At 37.4% G+C, this 22,976-nt stretch overlaps 4 protein-coding genes across 4 annotated transcripts in view; 2 read left to right on the top strand and 2 right to left on the bottom strand.

Moving 5' to 3' along the window:
* Positions 1-686: 686 nt before the first annotated feature.
* On the bottom strand, positions 687-7,431 carry LOC124640184 (SAGA-associated factor 11 homolog). Its single transcript, XM_047177850.1, has 4 exons — positions 6,887-7,431; positions 5,444-5,633; positions 2,964-3,101; positions 687-2,628 (listed from the first exon to the last, which is right to left on the bottom strand). Exons 1-4 carry the CDS (start codon positions 7,245-7,247, stop codon positions 2,388-2,390), a joined length of 930 nt encoding a protein of 309 aa, XP_047033806.1. The 5' UTR covers positions 7,248-7,431; the 3' UTR covers positions 687-2,387.
* Positions 7,432-7,849: 418 nt separating this feature from the next.
* On the top strand, positions 7,850-17,499 carry LOC124640185 (N-acetylneuraminate lyase-like). Its single transcript, XM_047177851.1, has 7 exons — positions 7,850-8,046; positions 8,294-8,423; positions 12,527-12,672; positions 15,522-15,690; positions 16,193-16,338; positions 16,669-16,840; positions 17,192-17,499. Exons 1-7 carry the CDS (start codon positions 8,044-8,046, stop codon positions 17,335-17,337), a joined length of 912 nt encoding a protein of 303 aa, XP_047033807.1. The 5' UTR covers positions 7,850-8,043; the 3' UTR covers positions 17,338-17,499.
* On the bottom strand, positions 17,477-22,312 carry LOC124640300 (N-acetylneuraminate lyase A-like). The gene is made up of 7 exons (XM_047178013.1): positions 22,289-22,312; positions 21,385-21,511; positions 20,883-21,028; positions 20,499-20,667; positions 18,542-18,690; positions 18,189-18,360; positions 17,477-17,813 (listed from the first exon to the last, which is right to left on the bottom strand). The coding sequence occupies exons 1-7, from the start codon at positions 22,310-22,312 to the stop codon at positions 17,656-17,658; spliced, it is 945 nt and encodes a 314-aa protein (XP_047033969.1). The 3' UTR covers positions 17,477-17,655.
* Positions 22,313-22,553: 241 nt separating this feature from the next.
* LOC124640274 (L-asparaginase 1-like) overlaps positions 22,554-22,976 on the top strand; it is a 36,030-nt gene continuing 35,607 nt past the window's right edge. Inside the window, exon 1 of the mRNA XM_047177980.1 lies at positions 22,554-22,739. Within this exon, the coding sequence (XP_047033936.1) occupies positions 22,721-22,739 (19 nt within the window). The 5' untranslated portion in view covers positions 22,554-22,720. The remainder of the gene's footprint in view (positions 22,740-22,976) is intronic.

Raw genomic sequence — 22,976 nt, 5'->3', positions numbered from 1 at the left:
TAAAAATGATGTATCGTTGGGATACCAAATTGTAACCAAACTTTTTTGTCCTTTTCTCTAATTTCTTGGAATACAGTTTCGACAATAAACAGAGTTTGAAGTGATAACTTGATCTACACAAAAAATCATTAACATATTGACCTATGTTCCGTCGGATGACGTCAATCGATATGCAGATATAAATACGAGATCTAGTTACCTATTGATATCATACCCGTATTAGTATGATAACTACATAACTTCTGCACCAAACAGGTTCACAATTAGGCAGGTTCGATGGTTCGATCTGCTGCAGTCTAGCAACAAGTGGTAGTCCACAGGTAGTCGACTGAAGGTCAACCTGTTGATGCTACGTTACGTGTCTGAATGCCATTGTAGTCCGCGAAGCAACTAGGTAGGAGGGTATTTGTTGCATTTTAACTGATTAAGTAAATTTGTAGTTCTGTCTATAAAAAATCTGTATGTAGTATAGTAGGTAAGATAAGAATAAGCTGGTAGGTAAGAACGGAATATTAATAAATTATCAATAAAATTAATAAGGTGAATTTATTATGGATGCAAAAGTGAGCTTATTTGTTACATTTTCATGATAAAACGGCTGATACAATTCAGTAGACTTTGCCATGAAGATGGGTTCCTTCTTCAGTACGAGCCATCGAAATACCTCTTGAAAAAAATAATACGCATTTATCGCAATACATGCCTTTAATACATATCATTTAATAACTACTTCAGTCAAATAGGTAATAATAGTTACATTTAGTGAATATTTACATGAACACCTGACCAATACAGTAGGTATGTATAAGTATATACAGGACGATACCTAATACACGTACATTAATAATCATAATCTCAGTTTCTTTACAATTTTACATGAACATTGTTTTTTTTTTAAACATATATCTAATGAAAAATTAGATGGTACCGAGTTTTCAAGTAATTCAAGCATATATCGTATAGAGATTCTAAATATTTATTTTGCAATAAGAAAATCTCTGACTTTTAACCAATGGACGGTGGGACTAGAAAGTACATAAATCTAAATACGAATACAACTTAAAAAAAAAAAAAAAAAACATTTTTTTGCTGATACAAGATTCAATTCAGTATTGTGGCTCTTATGAATTTAGAACTCATTTGACTGAGTATTCAGCGCCCATTTGTCATTCAATAAAAAACATGATACTGTTTGATATTCAAAGTGGTTATTCGTTAAGACCAAAATGAATTTATATTTTTGATATTCTCAATATGAATTTCAGAAGAGGAGAGTTGAAACCGTTTGAACCGACGAGTATAAAGTTATTTAGAATCTCATAACGTTATGTATGAAAAGCATTAGAGATAATATAATTCACATTGACTGTCCCAAAAGTTCAGCTTTAATTCGGAGGAAAATTTTTCGATATTTATGCTGTGAAGAGAATCATGCGGCACAGCGACAAGGCAACAGATCAAGTATAAGTTCTAAAGAAGAAACTTACCGTAACGAGAGCCATAAAAGACTCGATATTTGAATTTAGTGTTATAACATTTTGCAACTATACCTAAATGTATCACATAGTGTTGCGATTAGTTTATCGATATAAGTTACATAATATTTATCGATAAAATCAATACGTCAAATTATATGGATATCGATACGAATTATTACGAATGATAGTCTAATCTTACAATAACATCGATTGGCATTATGAAACAAATCAGTAGGCATTTTAATGGCTCCTACGCATTTTCCGTGTAAAGCTGAAATCGATATCAATTTGTGAATTTCTAAGTTTTTTTTGTAAGTAGTGATTTTCAACAATATCAGTATAAATATTTAGATTTCAACTTTTGCTTTAACAAGTATAATAGGTATTACGTGCCTAAATATTTTAATTGAGACTTTTTCGATCGCTCTTTATTTTAAATCCTGAAGAAAGCTGGCCAAACTTTATTTCAATGTACGAACATACAAGGATTAAGTACTTACATAAAATTATAATGCACCGTAAGATAAAGTTAATTTGCAAAGCTTTAGTGCTGTACCTTCAACCACCACGCGACGCTCAAAAATTTAACTTCAGATGTCAAAAACTCACTCAATATGGCATTTTTATACATTATTGTCATAAAATGGAATATAAAAACTTAAACTAAATCTACTATTGGTAGATGTTTTGAGGAACTTAGAATTGGCGTTATCCATTCACGTCATCTTGCCTCAAACCGTCAAACGTCAAATATCGGTAGAAAATGAAAATATTTCCAGCCTACATTATAAAAAAAATATCTAATCAAGCGTGCAAACGCCTTACAATGTTACGTACCCCCATTTAAGGGGGGAGTCAAGCTAAATTAGTTCCTAAGAGGTTTAGCGAACCTCCAATCAAATTCAGTCCTTAATCTCTTGTATTAGGGGATATATTGCGTTCTCTCTTGTTTTTGGACTTGGGCGGGGCGCGGTGGCGGTCTCGCTTGCGACTGGAGGACGAGCAGGAGGAGGAGGGGCTGGAGTCGGGCGGCGACCCCGCCTCGTCGGCCGCGAGCCCCATGCTGTGCGACTCGGGAGTGGAGGGCTCTAGCACGCTGTTGCGGAGAGCGCGCCTCTGTTCTTCGGTGTGTTGTGGACAGCGAGTTGATCTGGAAAATTATAGCTACAGTTATGATTTGCAGCCAAAAGTCTGACACCCACGGGGTATCAGATTCCCAGGTAACTGCGTTGAGAAGGTCGGATAGGCAGTCACTCTATGTGAAACTCAGGTACTCAGCTACTTCCAGCTAGACTGGAAGCCTACCTCACCATAGTTGGGAAAAGGTTAGACAGAGAGATATTTGTGCTTGCTTGGAATTCATAGTTAAAAGATGTAAAGCCTGAAGAAAAAGCTAGTTTAAACCAGGTGCGGGAAGTAGTTCCCTGGAGGCGGTTCCAATCACTAGAAACAGCCAGTGTCTATACAGTATAAACGGTTATTTACCTAGTGCAAAGTTTCTTAGTGTGCTCGGAAACGACGCCGCAGATCTGCTGCAGCAAATTCTTCTTCTCGTTAGCGGTCATCGTTTCGTAGGTGGCGCCACCGTCGTTCGCGTCCGCGTTCGTCGTGCCGTTGTTGTGCCTGAAAGAGTTTCCATTATAAACTCTATGGTTTGTACACTATTGGCATTGATATGGAGGAACACATTGAAGTGTATTTTTCACTGTAATTAAGGCTCTCTTGTTCAATAGGCGCAATAGGGACTGACATATCAAGAGGTCCCGCGGGAAACATACGCGCCTATTTTATGAATTGGTATGCAATCATAAACGCCTTTTTTATCGTGCCTTCAGAAAGGATAAGATAGACGGCCCTGGTTGTACCACTATTATTGACATTACATACCATTGAAATAGAATTCAAAATCGTTTAACACGACTTTCACCTGTCAAAGTTTTACAATGAAAATAATATCGATAATAGTTTTACAGTGAAAAATGCAAATTCGCATCGCTTCCCGGCTGTGTGTGTGATTGTGCATTAGGGCTATTGTTATAATAGTAGGTACAGTGATGGACTTTCACTACAGAGACTTTGTGCTTGTTGAAGTTTTAAGGCCCGGCTTAGATTTTTTTTGTTGTATCATCATTACTTTATTTGTTTATATAAATATAATAGAGGAGAACGGGGTTAGTCCTTATTTCTCCCCTTTATCCATTACTGCGCTATCAAGATATTTAATATTAATAACTCGACCAAATGCACAAACACATTTTAGAACAAGTATAAGATTTATATACATAACACAAATATGACATATAATTAACTATATATGTTGTATGTATATTTCCAAAATGCATGCAAGTGCTAGCTAGATTTTATAAAAAATGCGTAACTATATTTTGTTTTCTTTCTAAAAGCTGACTCTCGGAGCATGTGAACGTACCATGAATACTGTAGCCAGGTCATTAGAAGTTTGAAACAAAGAACAATAAACTCTTTATTATATTCTATTAAAATAAATTGTTTTTTTTTATTATGTCCTTTGACTAATGAGTTCTAAAATTAAACTTAGTCTAGTTTTCTATAAAGAATGTCCGTACCCCTTTTTTGGGTATCTCACTCACCGATTTTAACATACTACTTAAGCGAAAGGCAGATATTGAAATTTTTAATCTAATTCCATATTTAAGACAAAGGAGCTCCTCGGTTGGTTCTATTAGAATATGTAGTCTTATTTAGTCTGTGGTTAAACCTTCATAGCCAGGTTAGTCAAACGGTAAATAAAGACATTGGTACTGTTCTTGTATTTAAATGAAAAAATTGCATTGATACTATGTAAACTTAAGATGCAAGTCATTTGCGCCTGTACGACTGGCGCGAGGAGGCTCAGCGCCGGGGAGAAACCCCGTTGCCGCGGCAAGTTGTCGCGCAGCGGGCGGAGCTCCGGCGCGATCTCATGGTGGCCTGGAGGGAGCGACTGTCGCAACCCAGTGCAGGGCACGCCACCATCGTGGCGATAAGTCCCCTCTTTGAGGAGTGGCTCGGGAGGAGTCACGGCGCCCTCACGTACCGCATGACGCAGGTCCTCACCGGACACGGTTGTTTCGGGAGGTACCTGCACCGCATCGGTCGTGAGGAGGCGCCCGGGTGTCACCATTGTGCGGACAGCCCCGAGGACACGGTGGACCACACAGTCCAGGTGTGCCCCGCTTGGGAAGGGCACCGCCGGGTCCTCGTCGAGGCTTTGGGCGGCGGCGACCTCTCGCGTCCGGCCCTGGTTCAGGCCATGGTCCGGGGCGAGAGGGAATGGGATGCCGTCGCCTCCTTCTGCGAAGCGGTCATGCTCGAGAAGGAGGAGGCGGAACGCCAGAGAGTTCGAACCTCTCATCCCGGCCGCCGCGCTGGACCAGGTAGACACCATGGGCGCCGGGTGTCGCGAGATGACTCCCGGCCACCGTAGGCGTGGGTCTGTGGGCGGTGAGTTCGGGTGGCTCATCGTCCCTCTGTCTTTCTAGACGACAGACCCGTGTCGACGGCGCGCGTTGTTCCACGCGCTCCTCAAAGAGATGTCAGCAACCCCAGCGGGGCCCAGCAGGGCCAAGGCCTGCCGGGGCTGCGGGTTGTTCGAAAGAGATAAAAGGTCATAAAAGACACATAAAAGGTCTATGACGGAACACGACGATTTTAGTCAGTAAGAGTCTGACACTCCCTCACCGCTGCTAACCCACAGCGGGAGGGGTCATTTGATGATTTTACGTCGCTAAAAAAAAAAAAAAAAAAAAAGATGCAAGTCATTAGACCCTTTGAAAATAATATTATCAGTATGGTAAGATCTGTAGTTGAAACATACAGCCCATATCATGATCCATACTTCTTAATACAACATAGTTCTATATTACATTACAAAGGTTTAACCACAGACCAAACAGTCCACATACAAACTCAAAATTATATATCTACCAAAACTACTGTATTCATACTTATGCATTTTATTAGGTTTCCTATTATTGTTGTTCTTGATCCTGCGTTTCCGCCGCTCGTTTTGCACGGAGCCCCCTGACCAGTCGACGTCGTCTTCATCGTCGCTTAGGAGCCCCGCGTAGGAGGTTGGCTCTCGGCTGTTGGAGGCGATTCGGCGGGAAGCTATGCGAGAGCTGTTGCGGCCCATGCCTGAAATAAGGTGAAATAAAGGTGGTTAAAAAGACATGACCCAAATTCAGTTATGTCATCATTATCAGCATTTGTACTATTACACTGCTGGGCTAACTTCTAAATAAGATGTAGGGGTAATGTTTGCATATACCTGCTTTCAGTAGTTTTCTTTAATCCATTGTAAATGAAGACATAAGACAGCAAAAAGGAGCTCGTGGCTAAATAACAACTGAGTCAGATTGGCAGTCTGAGTCCGATTGGCAGTGTAAAATACTACTCAGCTGTATCCGGTCAGACTAAAAGCCGACCCAAAGTCTGGGAAAGGACTAGCAAAGCTAGGAAGATGATTTTTTTGCAATTCAAAAGAACAACAGGGGTCTACTCTTCCACCTGTGTAGGTAGTGTAGTGCCCACTGTTACAAATGTATTCACTTAACATAATAAGAATAGTTTTTATATTAGGATTTTTAAGGAAAGATTAAACTTACCACACTATCTTCAATCGCATGAAGCACCATTAAAGTTAAAGCTTCATTAAATCTATTGCTGACTCTTTGTCAACAAGATAAAAAGTGTCAGCAATAGATTTAATAAAGCTTTAAAATTGATGGAGCTTTTAGAAACTGACGGTGTACCTATCTGACGGTGTCTTTAACATATTACATAATCCTTCAACAATCCCTTTTGCATATTACCATAAAAATTACAAAAGAAGGACAACAATGGAAGGACAAATCAATAGAGGTTAAGTTCATACTAACAACAGAGCAACAATATAATTTAGAAGGAAACTTTATGCTGTAAAATTATTCTTAAATCTTATATTGATACGTAGTTGTCGCATAGCTTGAATTTATTAAAAAAAAAGTTCTAAAGGTTCATACACCTAGTTTTTCTATAATCGTACTGATTAGGGTTACAAGGATTTGATATTATAATATGTAGTATTAAAATCACACTAGCATTGCATTGTAAGGAATAACCATGCAAAACAAGAGTGATAGACAATCCATGTATTTTCCTACTTCTAATTTTAAACAGGTTCTGCCGGATACCAGTACCTTTTTAATTATTGCAAAGCTCCAATGTCACTATTGAAATTATGTGAACCACATACAGCATTCTTTGGTTGTAGATAAACATTTCTTAGTTTGGTAGGATTTGAGGTAAAACACAGCATGATTGAAGAAATTTTCAAGAAAATTGTGTAGACATGAAACCATTTAGCTCTTGAATATCAAGGTTAAGAAGTTGGGTTTTATCTGACTTACCCATGCATTTTTCTAGATGAGGGGCAAATCTAGTAGCTGAAACTGGCCTTTCACAGTTCGGACATGAACAATTTGAATCTGGAGTCTTTTTCATCATGGAGAAGCCGAAAACGTCACATTCTGGCGTGCTCACTATCTTGTAAGGTTCCTCTTCCTCTTTCTCACCCTCTATCAAGTCTGTTAGGCCAGTCTTCAGGCCATGGTGGAACTCGAAAGCAAATCCTAGGGTCACATCGTCACACACAGCTTCGAATATGTAATTTGCTGCAGCTTCTGCATTATTTTCATTTTGCATGATCTCAAAAAATCTAACGTTCAAATCATGCATACTCAACTCACTGGATATAGTATTCATTTTCATGGATTTCTTAGTTTTGTTAAAACTAACGCACTTCACAATAAATTACAATAATAATTCAGAAAAATTGGTGTTGTGAATTTGTGATTGATTGATTAGGGTACCTTTTCATTCATGTTCATGCTATCTCGCCTTTTTCAAGTAAATAAATATTCCCATCTCTGTCTTTACGTCGTACGATGTGATTAAAATCGTAAAATGTCAAGAACATCGCCATTTTATAAATATACCTTGAGATCTATGCATTCAATAATGATGTGTTTTGTCATTGGATAAAAGAAACACTATAAAAAGCAATGATAAGAAGAAAATAATTTACAAAAGGACCATGCATTGTTTTAATAAACAGAACCGTGTTTCTTTCTTTTATTTACATTAAGTTTTTTAAATCTTGCCACATTAACCTGACGAGCAGAAGTTCGATCCCTCTTTGGCATTAATTAATTATTTGTGATATGAATTACGTTACAATATTACAACTATATTTTAAATAATCAAAGGTGAGATAATTATATTTTCAACTTAGAAATTGAATCTTGCAGGAGCAACGATGTTACGATTGCTAGTTCAGAAATTACAATCGTTTGACATTGACGTTCGTTTTTCAAAACTTTTCAAGTTTGCCGCGGGAAAGTTTCTCATTGTTTATCAAGTTACTGATAATGGAGATGATAAGAAAACTGTAAATAAATCGATTGAGCTGAAATAAATAACAAAGTTTACTTAAGAGCGATCATTGCTCGTCTGTTGTGCTTACTGTGGAGTCGTGAAGATAACATTGAAATAATAAAACTTAAAAATGGTGAGTATTTTACCCTGTTATTGTATTTATTTTTTGGTTAATGTAAGCTTTAAATTAAAATAATTTATACACCTTTCTACTGAATTTGTTTGATTAGTTTATACCTTAGATTTACACCCTAAAAACTTTTAATGCAACTACAAAAATAAATTAATGACAACATTGTCAGAAGTAGATTTAGTAACATGTCTAAGGTTATTTACTTTGTTTTATTAACTTGTTTTTTTTTTGTTTCCATGGTAACTAGGTGTCCTTCACAGCCCGTGGTTTAATGCCCCCAGTGTTCACTCCGCTGAATGATGACTTGACCATCAACTATGGAATTATCCCAGCTTATGCTAAATTCTTGGCTGATTCGGGAATTAAATCCGTGTTGGGTAAGATACTTACATGAACCTGATATAAATATCTAAGTTTTAAAATTTAGACATTAAAACATGCAAAGGATATTCTGCTGGTATTGTTTAAACTAGTTATTTGTATCTTGAAAATATTTACCAGGTTCAATATAAATAATCAATATTTATAAAACAAGATTATTTTTTCAATTTAAACAGTTTTTCTGCATTAAAATCTTCAGCCATTTCTCAACTATATTGGCTTCCAGCCAGGCCCGCCGCTAGCTGTTTGTTCGCCCGCGTGCAAAACCGATTATGCCGCCCTACGACTACATATTATACTGGGTTTTGTCAAAAAATATATAAGGGGCCCAGGGGTCCGGACCCCAAATTCATATCCATTTTACTTGTCCAACAGAAAAAAATATGTACATGCACCGCTCTGATTGCAGAAAACGCACCTACTTTTGGATACATAAATATTGCAATAGGTACATAACATATATTACACATAACTTTTTATTTACTTGAAATGCTCTAAGACTTAGAGTAACCTAAGAAGTCCTGGGTTAGCCCATAAGCAGACTAAGCAATTGCTTAGGGCATCAATGCAGTGCAATCATTACCCAAGTGGCCCCTATGTATTGAAAGATTGTGATTAATAGGTAGGTACCCACATAATGTATATCAAAGTGCTTAGAACAGATTATGGGTAACTTAAACTAACGAACTGAAATATCTATAGCAATGTTTAATTTCATTAGAATATGTTATTAATGATTTTTGGTGGGCTTCCCGTTGAAAAAGTCAACGCATGAGACACATTTCATATGTAAGGAAGCGCGAGCGAAGCGAGCGCGAAATTTTTTTAGTCTAAGGACACAAAACAAATAAAAACCACTGTAAATTAACAAAGCAAAGTCAAAAAGTAAGATATGCACAGAAATAAAGTGCAAATGTACATGAAGCCGCGAGCGAAGCGAGCGCGATTTTTTCCTTAGAGTTTTCATGAAGTAAACATGATGATTTTTCGGAATTGAATGCCTCAACAATTAAACAAAGATAAATTGCGATCAGTGCCGGTTTTAACTCTACCAGCGCCCTGAGCGAGATTTCTACGGCGCTCTCCAACTGCAATTCAAACCCATACGAAAAACAGAGACGTATGTAGTTACCGATTGCGCGAGCGAAGCGAGCGCGAATATTTTTTTTATAGTTAACAAGTCGAAGCAAAAATAACGTAAAATGTAGCCCAATCGTACATAAGTTATTGCTGGTGGGTGAATGCAAAAACACTGGAACATGTCTTCTGATTGCGCGAGCGAAGCGAGCGCGAAATTTTTTGTTATATTTTAGAACTCAAAACCAAAATTTCTTAAAATTTTGCCCAAACGTACATAATTCTTTGTTGGTGATGGCGCCTATGTATTAAAATTTTGGGACTTAAAGTAGTACCGTAAATACGAAAGTTCATATGGAAACTAGAAGTTACTTTCTTATTAATAAAAGAACTTAAAAACGACGCTATCTTTTTGCTAGGGTAGACTAAAAAGTTGTTGAAAAATAATAAAAAATCGGTAAAAAAAAGTTTTAAGTTAAACAGTTTTACTTTATGTGCACTGAAAACTAGAAAATAAAAAAAACTGTTAAGTCCTTACCTTTAAACCTACGTAGGTGGTCCCGGTCATATTAGACTAAAATAAAAACGTGGGGCCCATTACCTAACTATTGCTGTAGTACTTTCTTCTAGAGGTATAATAGGTGTGGATTGCATCGACTTACTATAATCGTAACTGGAGATTTTGACAATCAATAATCAGCCGTAGCGGCTTCACCAACGCACGCCGAGCTCATGATCTACCAAAGTATAAAGATATGCTTTGCCATAGATAGGATTTCAGAGGGCCCCGCGTTTTTATTTTAGTCTAATATGACCGGGACCACCTACGTAGGTTTAAAGGTAAGGACTTAACAGTTTTTTTTATTTTCTAGTTTTCAGTGCACATAAAGTAAAACTGTTTAACTTAAAACTTTTTTTACCGATTTTTTATTTTCTAGTTTTTAGTATTTAATGAAAATGCCTACCGAATATTCCTCATTCTATATATGGGTCAGCAGCGGTGAGGGAGTGCCAGTCTCTTATTGACTAAAAACCGTTGTGTTTCGTCGTAGGCCTTTTATGTACCAGGACCACGGTAACTCTTTCGAACAATCCCGCAGGCCTGGGCCCCGCTGGGGTTGCTGACAGTATTCTACTTGTGTAGCCCTTTCATTTGATACCCATATTGAGGGGGTTGAAAAATGAAAAAATATGTAATCCGCCATTTTGTACCGGCGGCCATCTTGGATTTACAATGTTATTGATATTACTATATTGTATTGTCATCGGAATTGAAGGTGTGTACCAAATTTCAGATCAATCTGACAACAGGAAGGTACCTACTTAAATTTGAATTACTAAATTTGACCCAAGAATAATAAATAAATAAAAAAAAAAAACAAACAGGGTGAGCTAAATAAAACCGTTTAAAAACAACTGTAAAGTGAAGCAAGCCCGAAAATTTTTGAGTTTTGGATCACTAAAAGTCCTAAACATATATAATAAAGAGCGACTGTGAAGTGAAGAAGCCGCGAGCGAAGGGAGCGCGAATTTTTTTGAGTATTGAGACATTAAAAGTACCTAGTGTTTGTTCGAGAATTTCTCAAATTTTACGCGGAATTAAACACAAATCCGCTTCGGCGCCCCTGAGCCCGCGGCGCCCGGGTTATTCGTACACCCTGCACCATAGGTTAAGATGGCCCTGATGCTATCTTTGATGAAAGGACAATGAGCGTTTTGGTCTACCTCTCATTAAGTGCATTAAGTGATACCTCGCATTAAGTGATATATCAATAGAAAGCTTGTGTTATGTAGAGTATTTTCTTGTATGGCGGCGATTGTCATTTGTTAGTATTTAGGGAGTTAGAACGTTTTTAGTGAAATAATAACTATTTCTAAAATCTGCTGTAGCTTCTAAAGTACTGACAATTTGCTAAAGGTAAGTACGAAATGTTCCATTTAGAAAGGTTTGTTCCATTTAAAATCCAATATAATTTATTTGTAGAGAAGGGATTTATAAACTGAAAACACCTATCGATAATGTAATCTAAAATAAGCTCTTACTTCTAAAGTACTAAGAATTGGTAATTAGTATGTTAGTACAAAATGTAACGCTTGAAAAGACCTTTCAAATGATGTATGACTCATTACTAGAGGGGGAGTAGACCAACATCCAAACATTTCGCCCATTGTTCTTTAAAACAAAAATAGGAGTAACATTCTGATCAAGGATTGGTTGGGGGCGCCTGCGGCGCCCTGGGCCGTCGCCCAACCGCGCCCTACCCTAAAACCGCTACTGATTGCGATATCTGACATGGAGGCGCGAGCGGAGCGAGCGCGAATTTTTTTGGGGATGCAAAGGGTGAACCCGTCAAAATTGATAGGGCGAGACCAAAGCGAGGGCGGCTTTTTCTGAAATTTTATTGCTAACGTACTCATTTATTTTGAGTAAAAATATTTTTATTACGTAATTATGGTTTAATTTTGCCGTATGGATTAATTTTGCCGCCCCGTAAATAGTGCCGCCCAGGGCATTTGCCCCCCCTGCTCTCTCCCCCCACGCTACGCTAATGGTTGATCTTAAATCGTTTTTAATAATTTTTAATTTTGAAAATGATCAACAGATGTAACTGAAACCGGCAGTGTAAGTAATATTCTTAGCGCTATTGCTGTGTTCGGAAATATTGAAATCAAATAATTGGTAAAAAGATATTGTATTTTTTTAATATTACGTGATAAGTTGCTCGATTTGCCGCCCCCTAGGACGTGCCGCCCGCGTGCGGTGCACGCCTTGCACGCCCGCTTACGGCGGGCCTGCTTCCAGCCCAGCCAGGTGCACCTGAGTACTAGTGTTTTAAGTAAAGCGAATGTCTATCTGACCACTCCTGCCTCGGTGATATAAGCTTTGTTGACTTTCTATTTGCCTAGCCTAATTATGCCAACTTTATTGGGGTTGGCTTCCAGTCTAACGAGATGCAGCTGTACCAGTATTTTGCAATGAGCTTTGTTGACTTCTAATGTAAATTGTTCTTTGTTACTGCAGTTGGAGGCACAACAGGCGAGCACATGTCTCTATCGGTGGCAGACAGAAAGAAGGTCATAGACGCCTGGGTTGCTGTCGCCAAGACCACTGGTCTCCATATTCAGGTGCAAGTGGGAGGAGCTCCACTGGCTGATGTCACTGAGCTGGTAAGTAATTTTAAGAAAAAAAAATTGACATAAAGGATCTCTTACAATCTCAAGAGGTCTTTTTTATCTTAAAATACAAAAAGTATTTTAATAGAAGATGAAAAAGACCACAGAAAATGTTGATGTTGAAAATGTTGCAACAGAAAATGTTGTAAAAGTGAATGAACATGAGTTTCCAAAGCAAGATACAAAGGTGTGGTTAATATGTGTATTATTGTGTATGGCAAAACTGTCTTTAGTTCAAGTAAATAAAAAACAATAAATCCGTATTTTTTAAATACAGAAATTTTAACCGCTAGTCTCACCCATGTCATTGTTTATGGGATATTATAAATTGCATATCAAATAAATAATCGCCTATCAATAAATACTCATCATTTATATTATTTTTTACATCAAATAACTTACTTCACTACAAATAAACTAAATGTTTAACAAAACTCAAACTGCAGATAATTCGAAATTATACATCAATATGACATTACTTTTTTCCTTATAATGCAATACAGTTAAATTTATTCTTGTACAAAAATACTACATACAAGCATTAAATACTGACTGCACAGCAAATTTTCCATATTTCATAGCAAAATAACTACCCCAGTCGCATATTAACCAGTAAGTACAACAAAACCTGTTCATCATATTTGTCTTAATTTTCAAGAAGCCATGCTCGGCAAATGTAATGATTATTATAACAAAAAAATCCTGTTACATTGCATTATTTCTAAAAGCAAGAACAAATTAACTGAAATTTCATTCAGCGTAATGTGAAGATGGTAGAATTTTATTTGTATTCAATTTATTTTGCCTTCAATTAAAAAACATTGTTTTAAAAATTGAAGCTAGTAACGAAAACGAATCGCTGCAAAACCGACTCCACGTAGTCTTGTTTGCCCTACCCCTAGAGTGCAATTCAAAACCGCGTAGGCGCGGAGGGGCGAGGCGGCCTGCGAGCTGAGACGCAGGTAGGTTTAACGCTCGCCGACGCGGTTGAGGCTGGCCGGCTCAGCCGGCCAGTAAGCCGAAACTGCGGTGGTGAGCGTGAAAACCATCTGCGACGATAAGCTCGCATGGGACCGCCGGAGCCACGAAGCGCCGGAGCCGTGACAGAAGCCATGCTTGCTGCATGTTGCATGCTTACTTCGATGTTGCATGCCTGCTTACATGCTGCATGCTTCTTACAGGAAAATAAAAATTCCAAAACTATGCCAAAAGATGATTCTGACTATAAACATTCTGAAATATGATAGTTCTGCCTTTAATGACTACTTATATTATGAAATGTATGCCAAAAGGAAGTACTGACAATGACTGAAAATGCATCTGTCCCATTTTTTTTAAGAACTATATGTGCAAGCATATCATCGGACTTGCGATCCAACTCAAGTACGTGGCGCCACCTGTGCTAAAAGCAAGCTAAAAATGTGCCTATTGGGCAAAAAATATAATAAATTACTGGCTTTAATAATTCAATAAATTACAATTTTGTATTTAATTTTATATTTTTTTGCTGATCTCATTATGTGGTAATTAATAAATAATAAGATGACTGTGACTAATAAAATGCCGTTTTATTCAGAAAAACTGCTGTAAATTATATAAAAATAGAAGCTATATTTAAAAGAAAAAGAGTTAACATGTATAATGTGCATTAAGATTATTAGCTGTGCATTGATGAAAAAGCTTTTGCTTTAGGAAAAATCGCTGTACGCTGCGAAAATAAATTGTAGTGTGTTTAGTGATATTTTGAGTTGAATATTTTGCTGTGCAATCAGTGATTTTGATGGGAATTCGGAATTTTATTGCATAGAAAAAGGATATTTTTTGATTTGCGTTTAAATACTACCCATTGTTTATTCAGGTTAAAGGACAGTATTATTGTTTCTTTAACTTATTTGTTATTGGTTTGTTAACCCTTTTATCATAAAAGTGAATAAATCTCTATGCCCCCAGCCGTTGAGGCAATTAATTATCTTGCAGTGATACTTTCACCTTTTCTTCAATTCTGCAATATCTTCAAGAACTAAAATATAAGTATAAATGACATATTCTTTATGTAATATCAAGTGCGCTTATCTTAAAATATTGGGTTGGTAAATAGTGTTTATCTACGTCTCACTTAAGATAAATACAATGAGAAATGTTAAGGTGCCTGTTAAAATATTATCATAATGTAAACAACGATATGTGGGCTTATACATATGAATGGGTTATTCCATGTATTATGATAAAACTAGGGTACATGACATATCTCAAAAATCTTAAATGACAAGATTAGGTATATATTAAAAGACCACACGTAAAGCCATCGGGCCTGTGGTATCTTTCTTGTGCAATAAGCAGTTGTTTCGCTGGGTTTTTGAAAATAACAACGGATTTTCTAAGCCGTAACCCAGCATGAATATAAGAAGAACATTTCACAATCTGACACTGTACCAAGTGCCTTATCTGACTAAGCCACGGGGGCCGGGGGTCCTTTATCTAATTCAGTAAAAACCTAGACCGGACTACAAAAGGACTTCTATAGACGCAGCAATTTAATTGTACTCTGAATGAATTCACAAGAGTAGTGTACTGTACCTGCTCTAATATAATTAATGTTTAATTTTAAGTGTGTAGAGTAGTTTAGATTAAGTATCTGTAAAATTGTCAATACACTATTGCATTAGGTTCTCCTGTAATGATAGTTGTATTTTGTGATAAATAAATAAATAAATAAATAAATAAAATTGGTACTACTGCAATAAACGACTATGAATATGTGTTCAAACCGGCACAGATTCCTAATCAATCTACTTAGTATTATAATGTTCACACGTTTCATCAGCTTCCATTGCCCCCCTCAGGCTCGCTACTGCCAGCAAGTGGGCGCGAACTCCCTCCTAACACTGCCGGAGCTGTACTTCAAGCCGGCGTCGGTTCAGGACTTGGTATTCTACGTGTCTCAGGTCGCGAAGGCAGCTCCTAAGCTGCCGGTCCTGTATTACCATATACCGAGTATGAGTAAGGTTGAGAGTGAGTATCCTGAATCTTCTTAGAAAACGTTTTGTTAATGCATTAATCTTTCTTCTTCTTTAACGCTACTGACGATGCCACAAGCGTGTCAAAACACTGGAAATCCAAAATTTGAAGTTGTCTGCCGTCGACTGAGAATGGATTAGTTCTTATTCTTACAGCACTGCCCCCAGTGCTGTAAATAGGAAAAGGTTGTTACGCTTTCCCAGGGATGTAGCTTAGCCGATTGCTGTGATATTTGAAATATTGGTAGATTAAAATCTGGGAAATCCGGGGGAGTCAAGCAGTCGCATGGACCCACAGGACGCATGTGAAACCGCAGAAAGCAGCTTGTCCTAACAAACTCGAGCGATTGCGTCTGCTACTCTTGAGAATTGTAAACCGACTGAACCGAAGAATATAAAATTTTATGAAGACCTACATAGTTATTCATCAGTTTAGTTGTCCAGCAGATCGCATACTCCTATCAAAAAGCTTCAACGGTCTTAATATTTCTCTTCAGTAAACATGCCAGCATTCGTATCCGCGGCTACAGTGAGCATCCCCAACTTCAAGGGCATCAAGTTCACGTCGAACGACCTGAGCGAGGGCGCGCAAGTACTGCGGACTCTCAAGGATGGACAGGAGATGTTCCTCGGAGCTGATACTGTGAGTATGAGAGAATGTGGAGACAGATTGTGAGGTCTTGAAGGAGTTACAACTAATAGCTACGTATTGGGAATAACATGACTGCAATGACGACATTTGTAAGGTGGACTATGTTTCCTTTGTTCAGTTCCTGTTTATCTCCTTTATTCAGTTCTCTTCATGGGGTTTTGGAAATTGATCCAGTTTTCTTCAAATGTAATAGCGGCTCGTAGCTAAGTTCATTGACATTAATTTTGGCGTGCAATAATCAGCTTCAGTACATGTATAGGTATGTATCTAACATGCAGTTTCAATCAACACTTTTATTGTAAGTTAAAATAAAAATTTCAGCTCCTCGCGCCAGCAGCGCTCCTAGGCATCAAGTCCAGCATCGGGACAAGTTTCAACCTGTTCCCTAAGCTTGCCCAAGAAATCCTGGATGCCGTTGAGAAGAATGACATCGCTAAGGCTAGAGCATTGCAGGAGAAACTCAGCTTGGCTATCGAAGCTCATACTTGTGAAGGTAGAATATTTGAATTTTGAAAGCTGCTCAAAAATCGAAACAGTTTTATTGTTGTTCGCAGTTTTTTTTTATAAATAGCAACACTAGTCCATTCTGTATAGCTTTGCCTGGATTTTATGTGTTTTGATAGGTAAGGTAACGTAATATTCTATGTCAGTTGTCGTCAAATAACTTTAAGAGCCCGCAAATTGTGAAATTAGATATTCAGTAAAAAAAACAATATTTTTCAATTCTCATCTGGCAGCACTGACCTCTTCCAAATAAAAACGATGTTACTACTTGGTAATTTTATTTTTGTACAGGCTCAATTATCTTAAAAATTGTCTTACATAGTTTTTTTTGTATTTTCAGGTCCCTGGGTACCCATCATGAAGGCTGGCATGGAGATAGCCACGGGCATCAAAGTCGGTCCCCCCTCACTACCACAGAAACCACTTTCCGCTGAAGCCAAGCAAAGGATCAGAGCCAAACTATCTACCTTAGGCCTTAGCAAGTAAACAATAAACGAAAATGTGCTCTATGTCAACGGAATAGAATATACTCTCGAAAATTATGCATTTATTTAAATATTGATAGTATAAGCTTGTTGTTTCATTATGATCAGTGCCTCTTATTTTTGGGCGGTGTGAAACGTAAATAAAAAATCTTTTATTGTTCAATATGTTGATTTATTTTCTACCAGAAAAAGCGTATGTTATACCATAGCAGTAGACCATAGGTACCTACTGCGAAAAGGTTAAACTGCTACATTCGCATCTAAAGTATCCAGGTATTCAATAATAATAACTGCATATTGCTATTAAAGCGTTTTATGATTAGGCAGTATCTTGTAGCTTAACATCTAAACGGATCAAGGTGTCTTTCAGACGTGATCTCTGTTCATAGTTGAATGAAACTAGAGGCGGCCGCGTCTGGCCCATTCGGATGCCGGTCACCAATTCCATAGCTGTCTTCATAGCTGGCACGAAGTCACCTGAAAACGTTAGCTTACCTTACTTTAAGATGTTAACTTTAATGTTCTTGATCTAATCTGAATGCTTTTCACGATGGTAAATACAGGCCGTTCCCCGCGGTTCCACCCGCGTCCCGAGTTTTCTTTAGCGTGGAAGCGCGACAGAAAGAGTTTCGTTCGAGTTACTTTCGCATTATAATATTAGTACCTAAGGAGAAGTAATTTGAATAGACCGTATGAGGTAAGCTAGACCTTTCATATTTTTGTCATAAAGACGTTAAAATATTACATGAACATTACATGCTTCAGGGGGTCATTGATTGTTATTTATTTTTAGGCATTTGCGATGAGGAGAGATTGTGTTGGCTGCTATTGTGGACTGCTTAAAAGACTTACCTTCTACAGCTAAAGCAGTGACTATTTCATTCAGTCTCTTCTGAAGGACCCTCGCATTTACTACGTCACTATCCTTCACAGCGCTTACAATGTTATGCACGAGGACTGGGAATAGGTTGGTGACGGTCGCTATGCTTGTGTCGTGGCCCATGAGAACTGATGGGGCGATATGCTGTAAATTTGAACGGAAAATACATACCTACATAAAACTATAAATAGGTAAGTTATATAGGATTTTTGCGAAAAGATTCCCGTATTGAAATGTTAATTTAGTAGTAGTTAATCTGTCGCTGCGCATATCATTAGGTAAGGTACGGATTATTATCTATATTGAAAATGTGGCATGGTCTTACATGGTTAGCTATGAATATCTTCTGGTCTTCTCTTAGCAGGTGTGCTACTTCCATCGCCACTCCTAAGTCGGCCTTCACTCCTTTGAAGTTTGGTAACTTCAACTTCAACTTCAATTTTGAGGCTTCTTGAAATAATTTGGGCATGCTTACTGAAGAACAGAAATGTTTAATTTCATCTCAGATTATTTTATTTATTTAGATTTTTTTCATATCACAAAAAAAAAAAACAAAATACAATAATCCTATACCCTCTTATTATAAAAACTGCCGCAAGTAGTGGTTTAAACCCGACTGAAGACGTCTTGGTTTGTTACGGTACTTACGATAGTCTTCACATCCTTATTACAAAACGTAGACTAAGAGAAGACTGTTTAGTACTTCGATTTGTCTATGGTTCAAATAATATCCACAGATTATAAGCAACAAATATTTAAATCATTCGTTCAATCGTTCCGAATTCTATGCGCAGTTCCTTTTTACATTATTTTGTTAAGTCTATTTTGATGAAAAATAAATAACTATGATAATAAAAAAAATATCTCTGCAGTTGAAAATATTACTTTTTATTATTTAAAGGTAATTTTATATTTCTAGTATCTTTTAACGATATACATATGATCCAATTATTCTCTTTTAAACAACTATCGAGTTTGCGCGTATAACGGAACGTCAGCGCGCGTTTCCGAGTTATGTTTTGTTTTTAGGTTAGAAATAATTTGGATTATTTTCATCCCGATTTAAATGATTAAATAAGACGTTGTGCATCTAATTAGAACCTCTTCAAAATTAAGTGCACAATAACTTACACACAGAATATCGTGTGCATTAAATTACCAAAAGAAAATGAAACATTTGAAACAACATAAAAGTAGAAAATTATATTTTATTCCGATGTCTATTTATACAGTCAAATGCACTGATACATGTTGGACACTGTTCTTCATCACACAATCTTGTTCCCTTTCTCATCTAGGCATTTTTCTACATTTTAGCAAGCTTCCAGTCTTTTACAAACATTGCATATTACTGGCAGAAATACGGCGTGCAAAACGCCAAAATAGTCTTGAATCTGTAAATAAACAATAGACTGTATGATAATCTGATATATTTTCGGAGTTTCATCAAAATCTATGTGGTAGTTTATGCGTGGAACATAAACAAACATCCATAATAAAAACTTTGACTCTTATACAATTAATTAGGATGTTTTGGCAACCTACTTGCACTGTAAAGGCTACTTACTTTATGGCGAGCCCAGTTGAGCATCATAGGATCATCCTGGATTATCATCATGCATTCAATTGACTATTATTTCGAAAAACGTAAATCGATATTTATATCGAAAATTGTCGTCAGGTAATTTGAAGAGATTTTGACGATGACGCATTCTGTTGGGTCCCCGGACACTCTCAATAGTATTCTAACACATCCAAGTATTCCAAATCACACATATTTATATCCACTTTCGTTTTTTTCATCACAAAACAAATAACCTCAAAAGTAAATAATGACGGAATTTGACGTTTGTCGACTAAGTACTGCAGTTAAACTAGGGGGCTCGATGGTTTATCTTTTGTACTACAGATAGTAATAGGACTTGCGATAAACTGCGTTTTGTAATAACGTTTTTTCAAGGTCGTACTTAAAGGTGGATTAAAGGTAGTACAAAAGCCGATACTTATTTGATACCGCGTTTTATAATAAGAGGGATACAGTTCCTACTAGGTACTATTTTTGGTACTTAAAATCCAATATTATTATGCAGAAAAGCAATTTACATCACAGATTCACAAGAAGAATTGCAGAAGTGCTAGAAAGAGTTACGTAGCCACAGACAGACAGACAGAAATGCTTTCGGTCACACTTATCACAGGGTGGCCATGGGTTAATAAAACTATGAAGCCCCACTATACTGGGTCTTCAGCAATCCTGCAACCGTATCAGATCAGTAACCTACCATCAACTCCAGTCATCATAGGAAAGTGATAGTAAACAATAGGCAGAGTCGAAGCTGCCCCGGATACTTGCTGCAGGTAACAGACTAATTGATCCACGGTCCTCGGCTTGTAGTACAGTTCCGGAAGGGTCATGAGGCCATCAGCTTTCAGGTTCTCCGCGTGAGTCGCCTGATCAGAAAAATTTATAGGGTAGCACGCATTTAAAACGATAAGGTGATCTCTCTAACGTAGGTATATGTGCTTTGTGAATGGATGAATTTTGATATGGCTAAAGGTAGAGTTATGGCTTATTCAAGAATGTCATACAGGTGCTTATATCACAGGCTACTTTTTATCAACCTTACATAAAAAGATAGTGAGCATTACCAGTAGGTACCACCTACCAGTTCTAATACATCTGGCAATGGTGCACCTCCAACTTGTGCGATGACTTTAGTACCAAAGGGCCTGGCAGCTGCTATCCAGGCTTCGAAGAGTGACTTCCTCTCATGTACACTCAGCGACATGCCTTCGCCAGTGGTGCCACCTACTTTGGAAGAAACGGCAATTAAACCATAACCTTGTCGTGCGACTTCGATGTCTGGGACGCCTAGCTGAGGGACTTCTAGTCTCTATGGGACTACTCTCTTTGACACTAAATGATGGGACCGGTACAGCCAATGTCTCGAGCTTCGGAAAACCCAGCGTCAAGAGGCCAAGAGTCGAGTCGCCGAGCGTTGGGTTGATTGGCCGAACGTCGATACACTCCGCATCGGGTGACCGAGCGTCGGGACACCAAGTGTTTGGCGTTGGTAACGCCATATCTGACGACTTCCCTATGCTATGAGTATTAATGGCTTTCAAGTTAAGTATGTTAAGTAAATGTTATACAAATGCGGTTATTACCAAGAATCCCATTTATATGGTTCTCGTTCAAATACGCCATATAACTAGGGATGATTGAGAAGTCAATACTCCCGGACTCCAAGAAGGGTGTGAATACTGGTGCCAAAACTCCTTGGACGTCAAAAGCCTGTTGTAGGATAAAACAAATGAAAGTTGAGTTAAGGCTGAACGGAACAGATTATCGTGCTCAATTATTATCAAGGCAAGCACGTTAATTAGGTAGGTACCTAAATAAAATGATAGGGATCTTTATGTATATGCAATGCATGTAAAGGAAATTCACTGGATTCTGAAATGCAATAAGAATGTTTACCTACCATTTCGGAACTTAAAATGAAATAAATTTAAAAGTGGGGACAGAACACTTTTGTTGTAAACACACGAGATGACTGATCTGCACCAAATGTAATGAGAAACTACAGGATGCTGAGGAAAGTGGGTGTCTCGGTTACATCGTGATATATCTAGGTGCACTTTGTGGTTAGCTAGACGTATGTAAGTACCTACTCTGGGTTTAAGTTGTCGCCTATTTCTTATGTGTAATATCAGTAACTAGCCGTTTTCCTGCGATTCCATGGTTAATAGGTACCATGACCATACATACGGTTATTGGTACCAGGTAATAGGTAATAATAATTATTACTTGTGTTTCTTGTTTAAGTACTTAATCACTTTATAGGTCGATGACATTATTTAAGGCTGGTAAAATGAGCTTGCTTCTTTCCAATTAGAGGCAATGGCGAGGAATTTTTTGACGCGTTTTAGTTTTAGTGTTTTTTTTTTGTTTTACTAGGATAGTTTTTTTTTTAATATGTACTGTATATATCCATGTAAATAAACCTCCTTATTTAGGGCTTCGGCGCAACATGTTTTCTTTTTCCATACTTTTCTATCTGCCGTATACCTCACAAATAAAATGCTTTACCATATCGAATTACACACAATCCACCCATCGTTTCCCCTCATTATGAAAACTTAAAGTTACTGTAATAAGTTTTTATTTTAGCAGAACAACGAATATTGCTTTGCGTTAAAGCAGTTAGGCATTCAAAAAAATAAACTGTCAAAATTACAATGTTGATTCCTTGAGAAATGTCATATCCCAAAATATTGTCCAAATTCACAAGTATGGGCGATGCTTTTTTCAGTTATTTCTTTATCCTATAAATTAATTAATAGGACTTATGGAACGTGTAAAAGTCAGACGCCATGGAACTCCTCGGAGGGTACAAAGTTTGGCGCATGTCGTCATCCCGACTACATCAAGCAATGGAAAAGATTTCAGTCGTTGGGTCAAAAGCGTGTGCTAGTTATTTATACTGGTGGATCCATTGGAATGATACACACTGAAGAGGGTGAGAAAATACATGCTTAATCTCTTAGCTTATCTGATTTCTTTCAAATCCCGTAATTCTTGCATGTTGTTAATGAGATGCGGGAAGTTTCACCACAGTACAGTACCTAGTTAGATTAGTTTATTAATTTATTATTTGGAAGACCAACAGCATTAACACAAAATAATTATAAAACAACTTACGCAAAAAGTTAAATAAATTGTTTATAATAATAGCTTAGGTTGTAAAGGTTTGTAA

Source organism: Helicoverpa zea, chromosome 20 (genome assembly GCF_022581195.2).
Source record: "Helicoverpa zea isolate HzStark_Cry1AcR chromosome 20, ilHelZeax1.1, whole genome shotgun sequence".
Taxonomy (NCBI): domain Eukaryota; kingdom Metazoa; phylum Arthropoda; class Insecta; order Lepidoptera; family Noctuidae; genus Helicoverpa; species Helicoverpa zea.
This window is presented reverse-complemented; position numbering and strand designations above follow the sequence as displayed.

Coding starts and splice junctions, on each gene's coding strand:
- LOC124640300 (XM_047178013.1), bottom strand. CDS start 22,312: ATGGTAAAGCATTTTATTTGTGAG. Junction 21,029..21,384: donor CCATATAAATGGGATTCTTG/GTAATAACCGCA, acceptor TTTCTTCCAAAG/TAGGTGGCACCACTGGCGAA. Junction 17,814..18,188: donor CACTGCTTTAGCTGTAGAAG/GTAAGTCTTTTA, acceptor TAACGTTTTCAG/GTGACTTCGTGCCAGCTATG.
- LOC124640184 (XM_047177850.1), bottom strand. CDS start 7,247: ATGAAAATGAATACTATATCCAGTGAGTTGAGTATGCATGATTTGAAC. Junction 5,634..6,886: donor TCATCTAGAAAAATGCATGG/GTAAGTCAGATA, acceptor ACCTTATTTCAG/GCATGGGCCGCAACAGCTCT. Junction 2,629..2,963: donor ACTAAGAAACTTTGCACTAG/GTAAATAACCGT, acceptor ATAATTTTCCAG/ATCAACTCGCTGTCCACAAC.
- LOC124640185 (XM_047177851.1), top strand. Junction 12,673..15,521: donor TGGCTGATGTCACTGAGCTG/GTAAGTAATTTT, acceptor TGCCCCCCTCAG/GCTCGCTACTGCCAGCAAGT. Junction 16,339..16,668: donor TGTTCCTCGGAGCTGATACT/GTGAGTATGAGA, acceptor TAAAAATTTCAG/CTCCTCGCGCCAGCAGCGCT.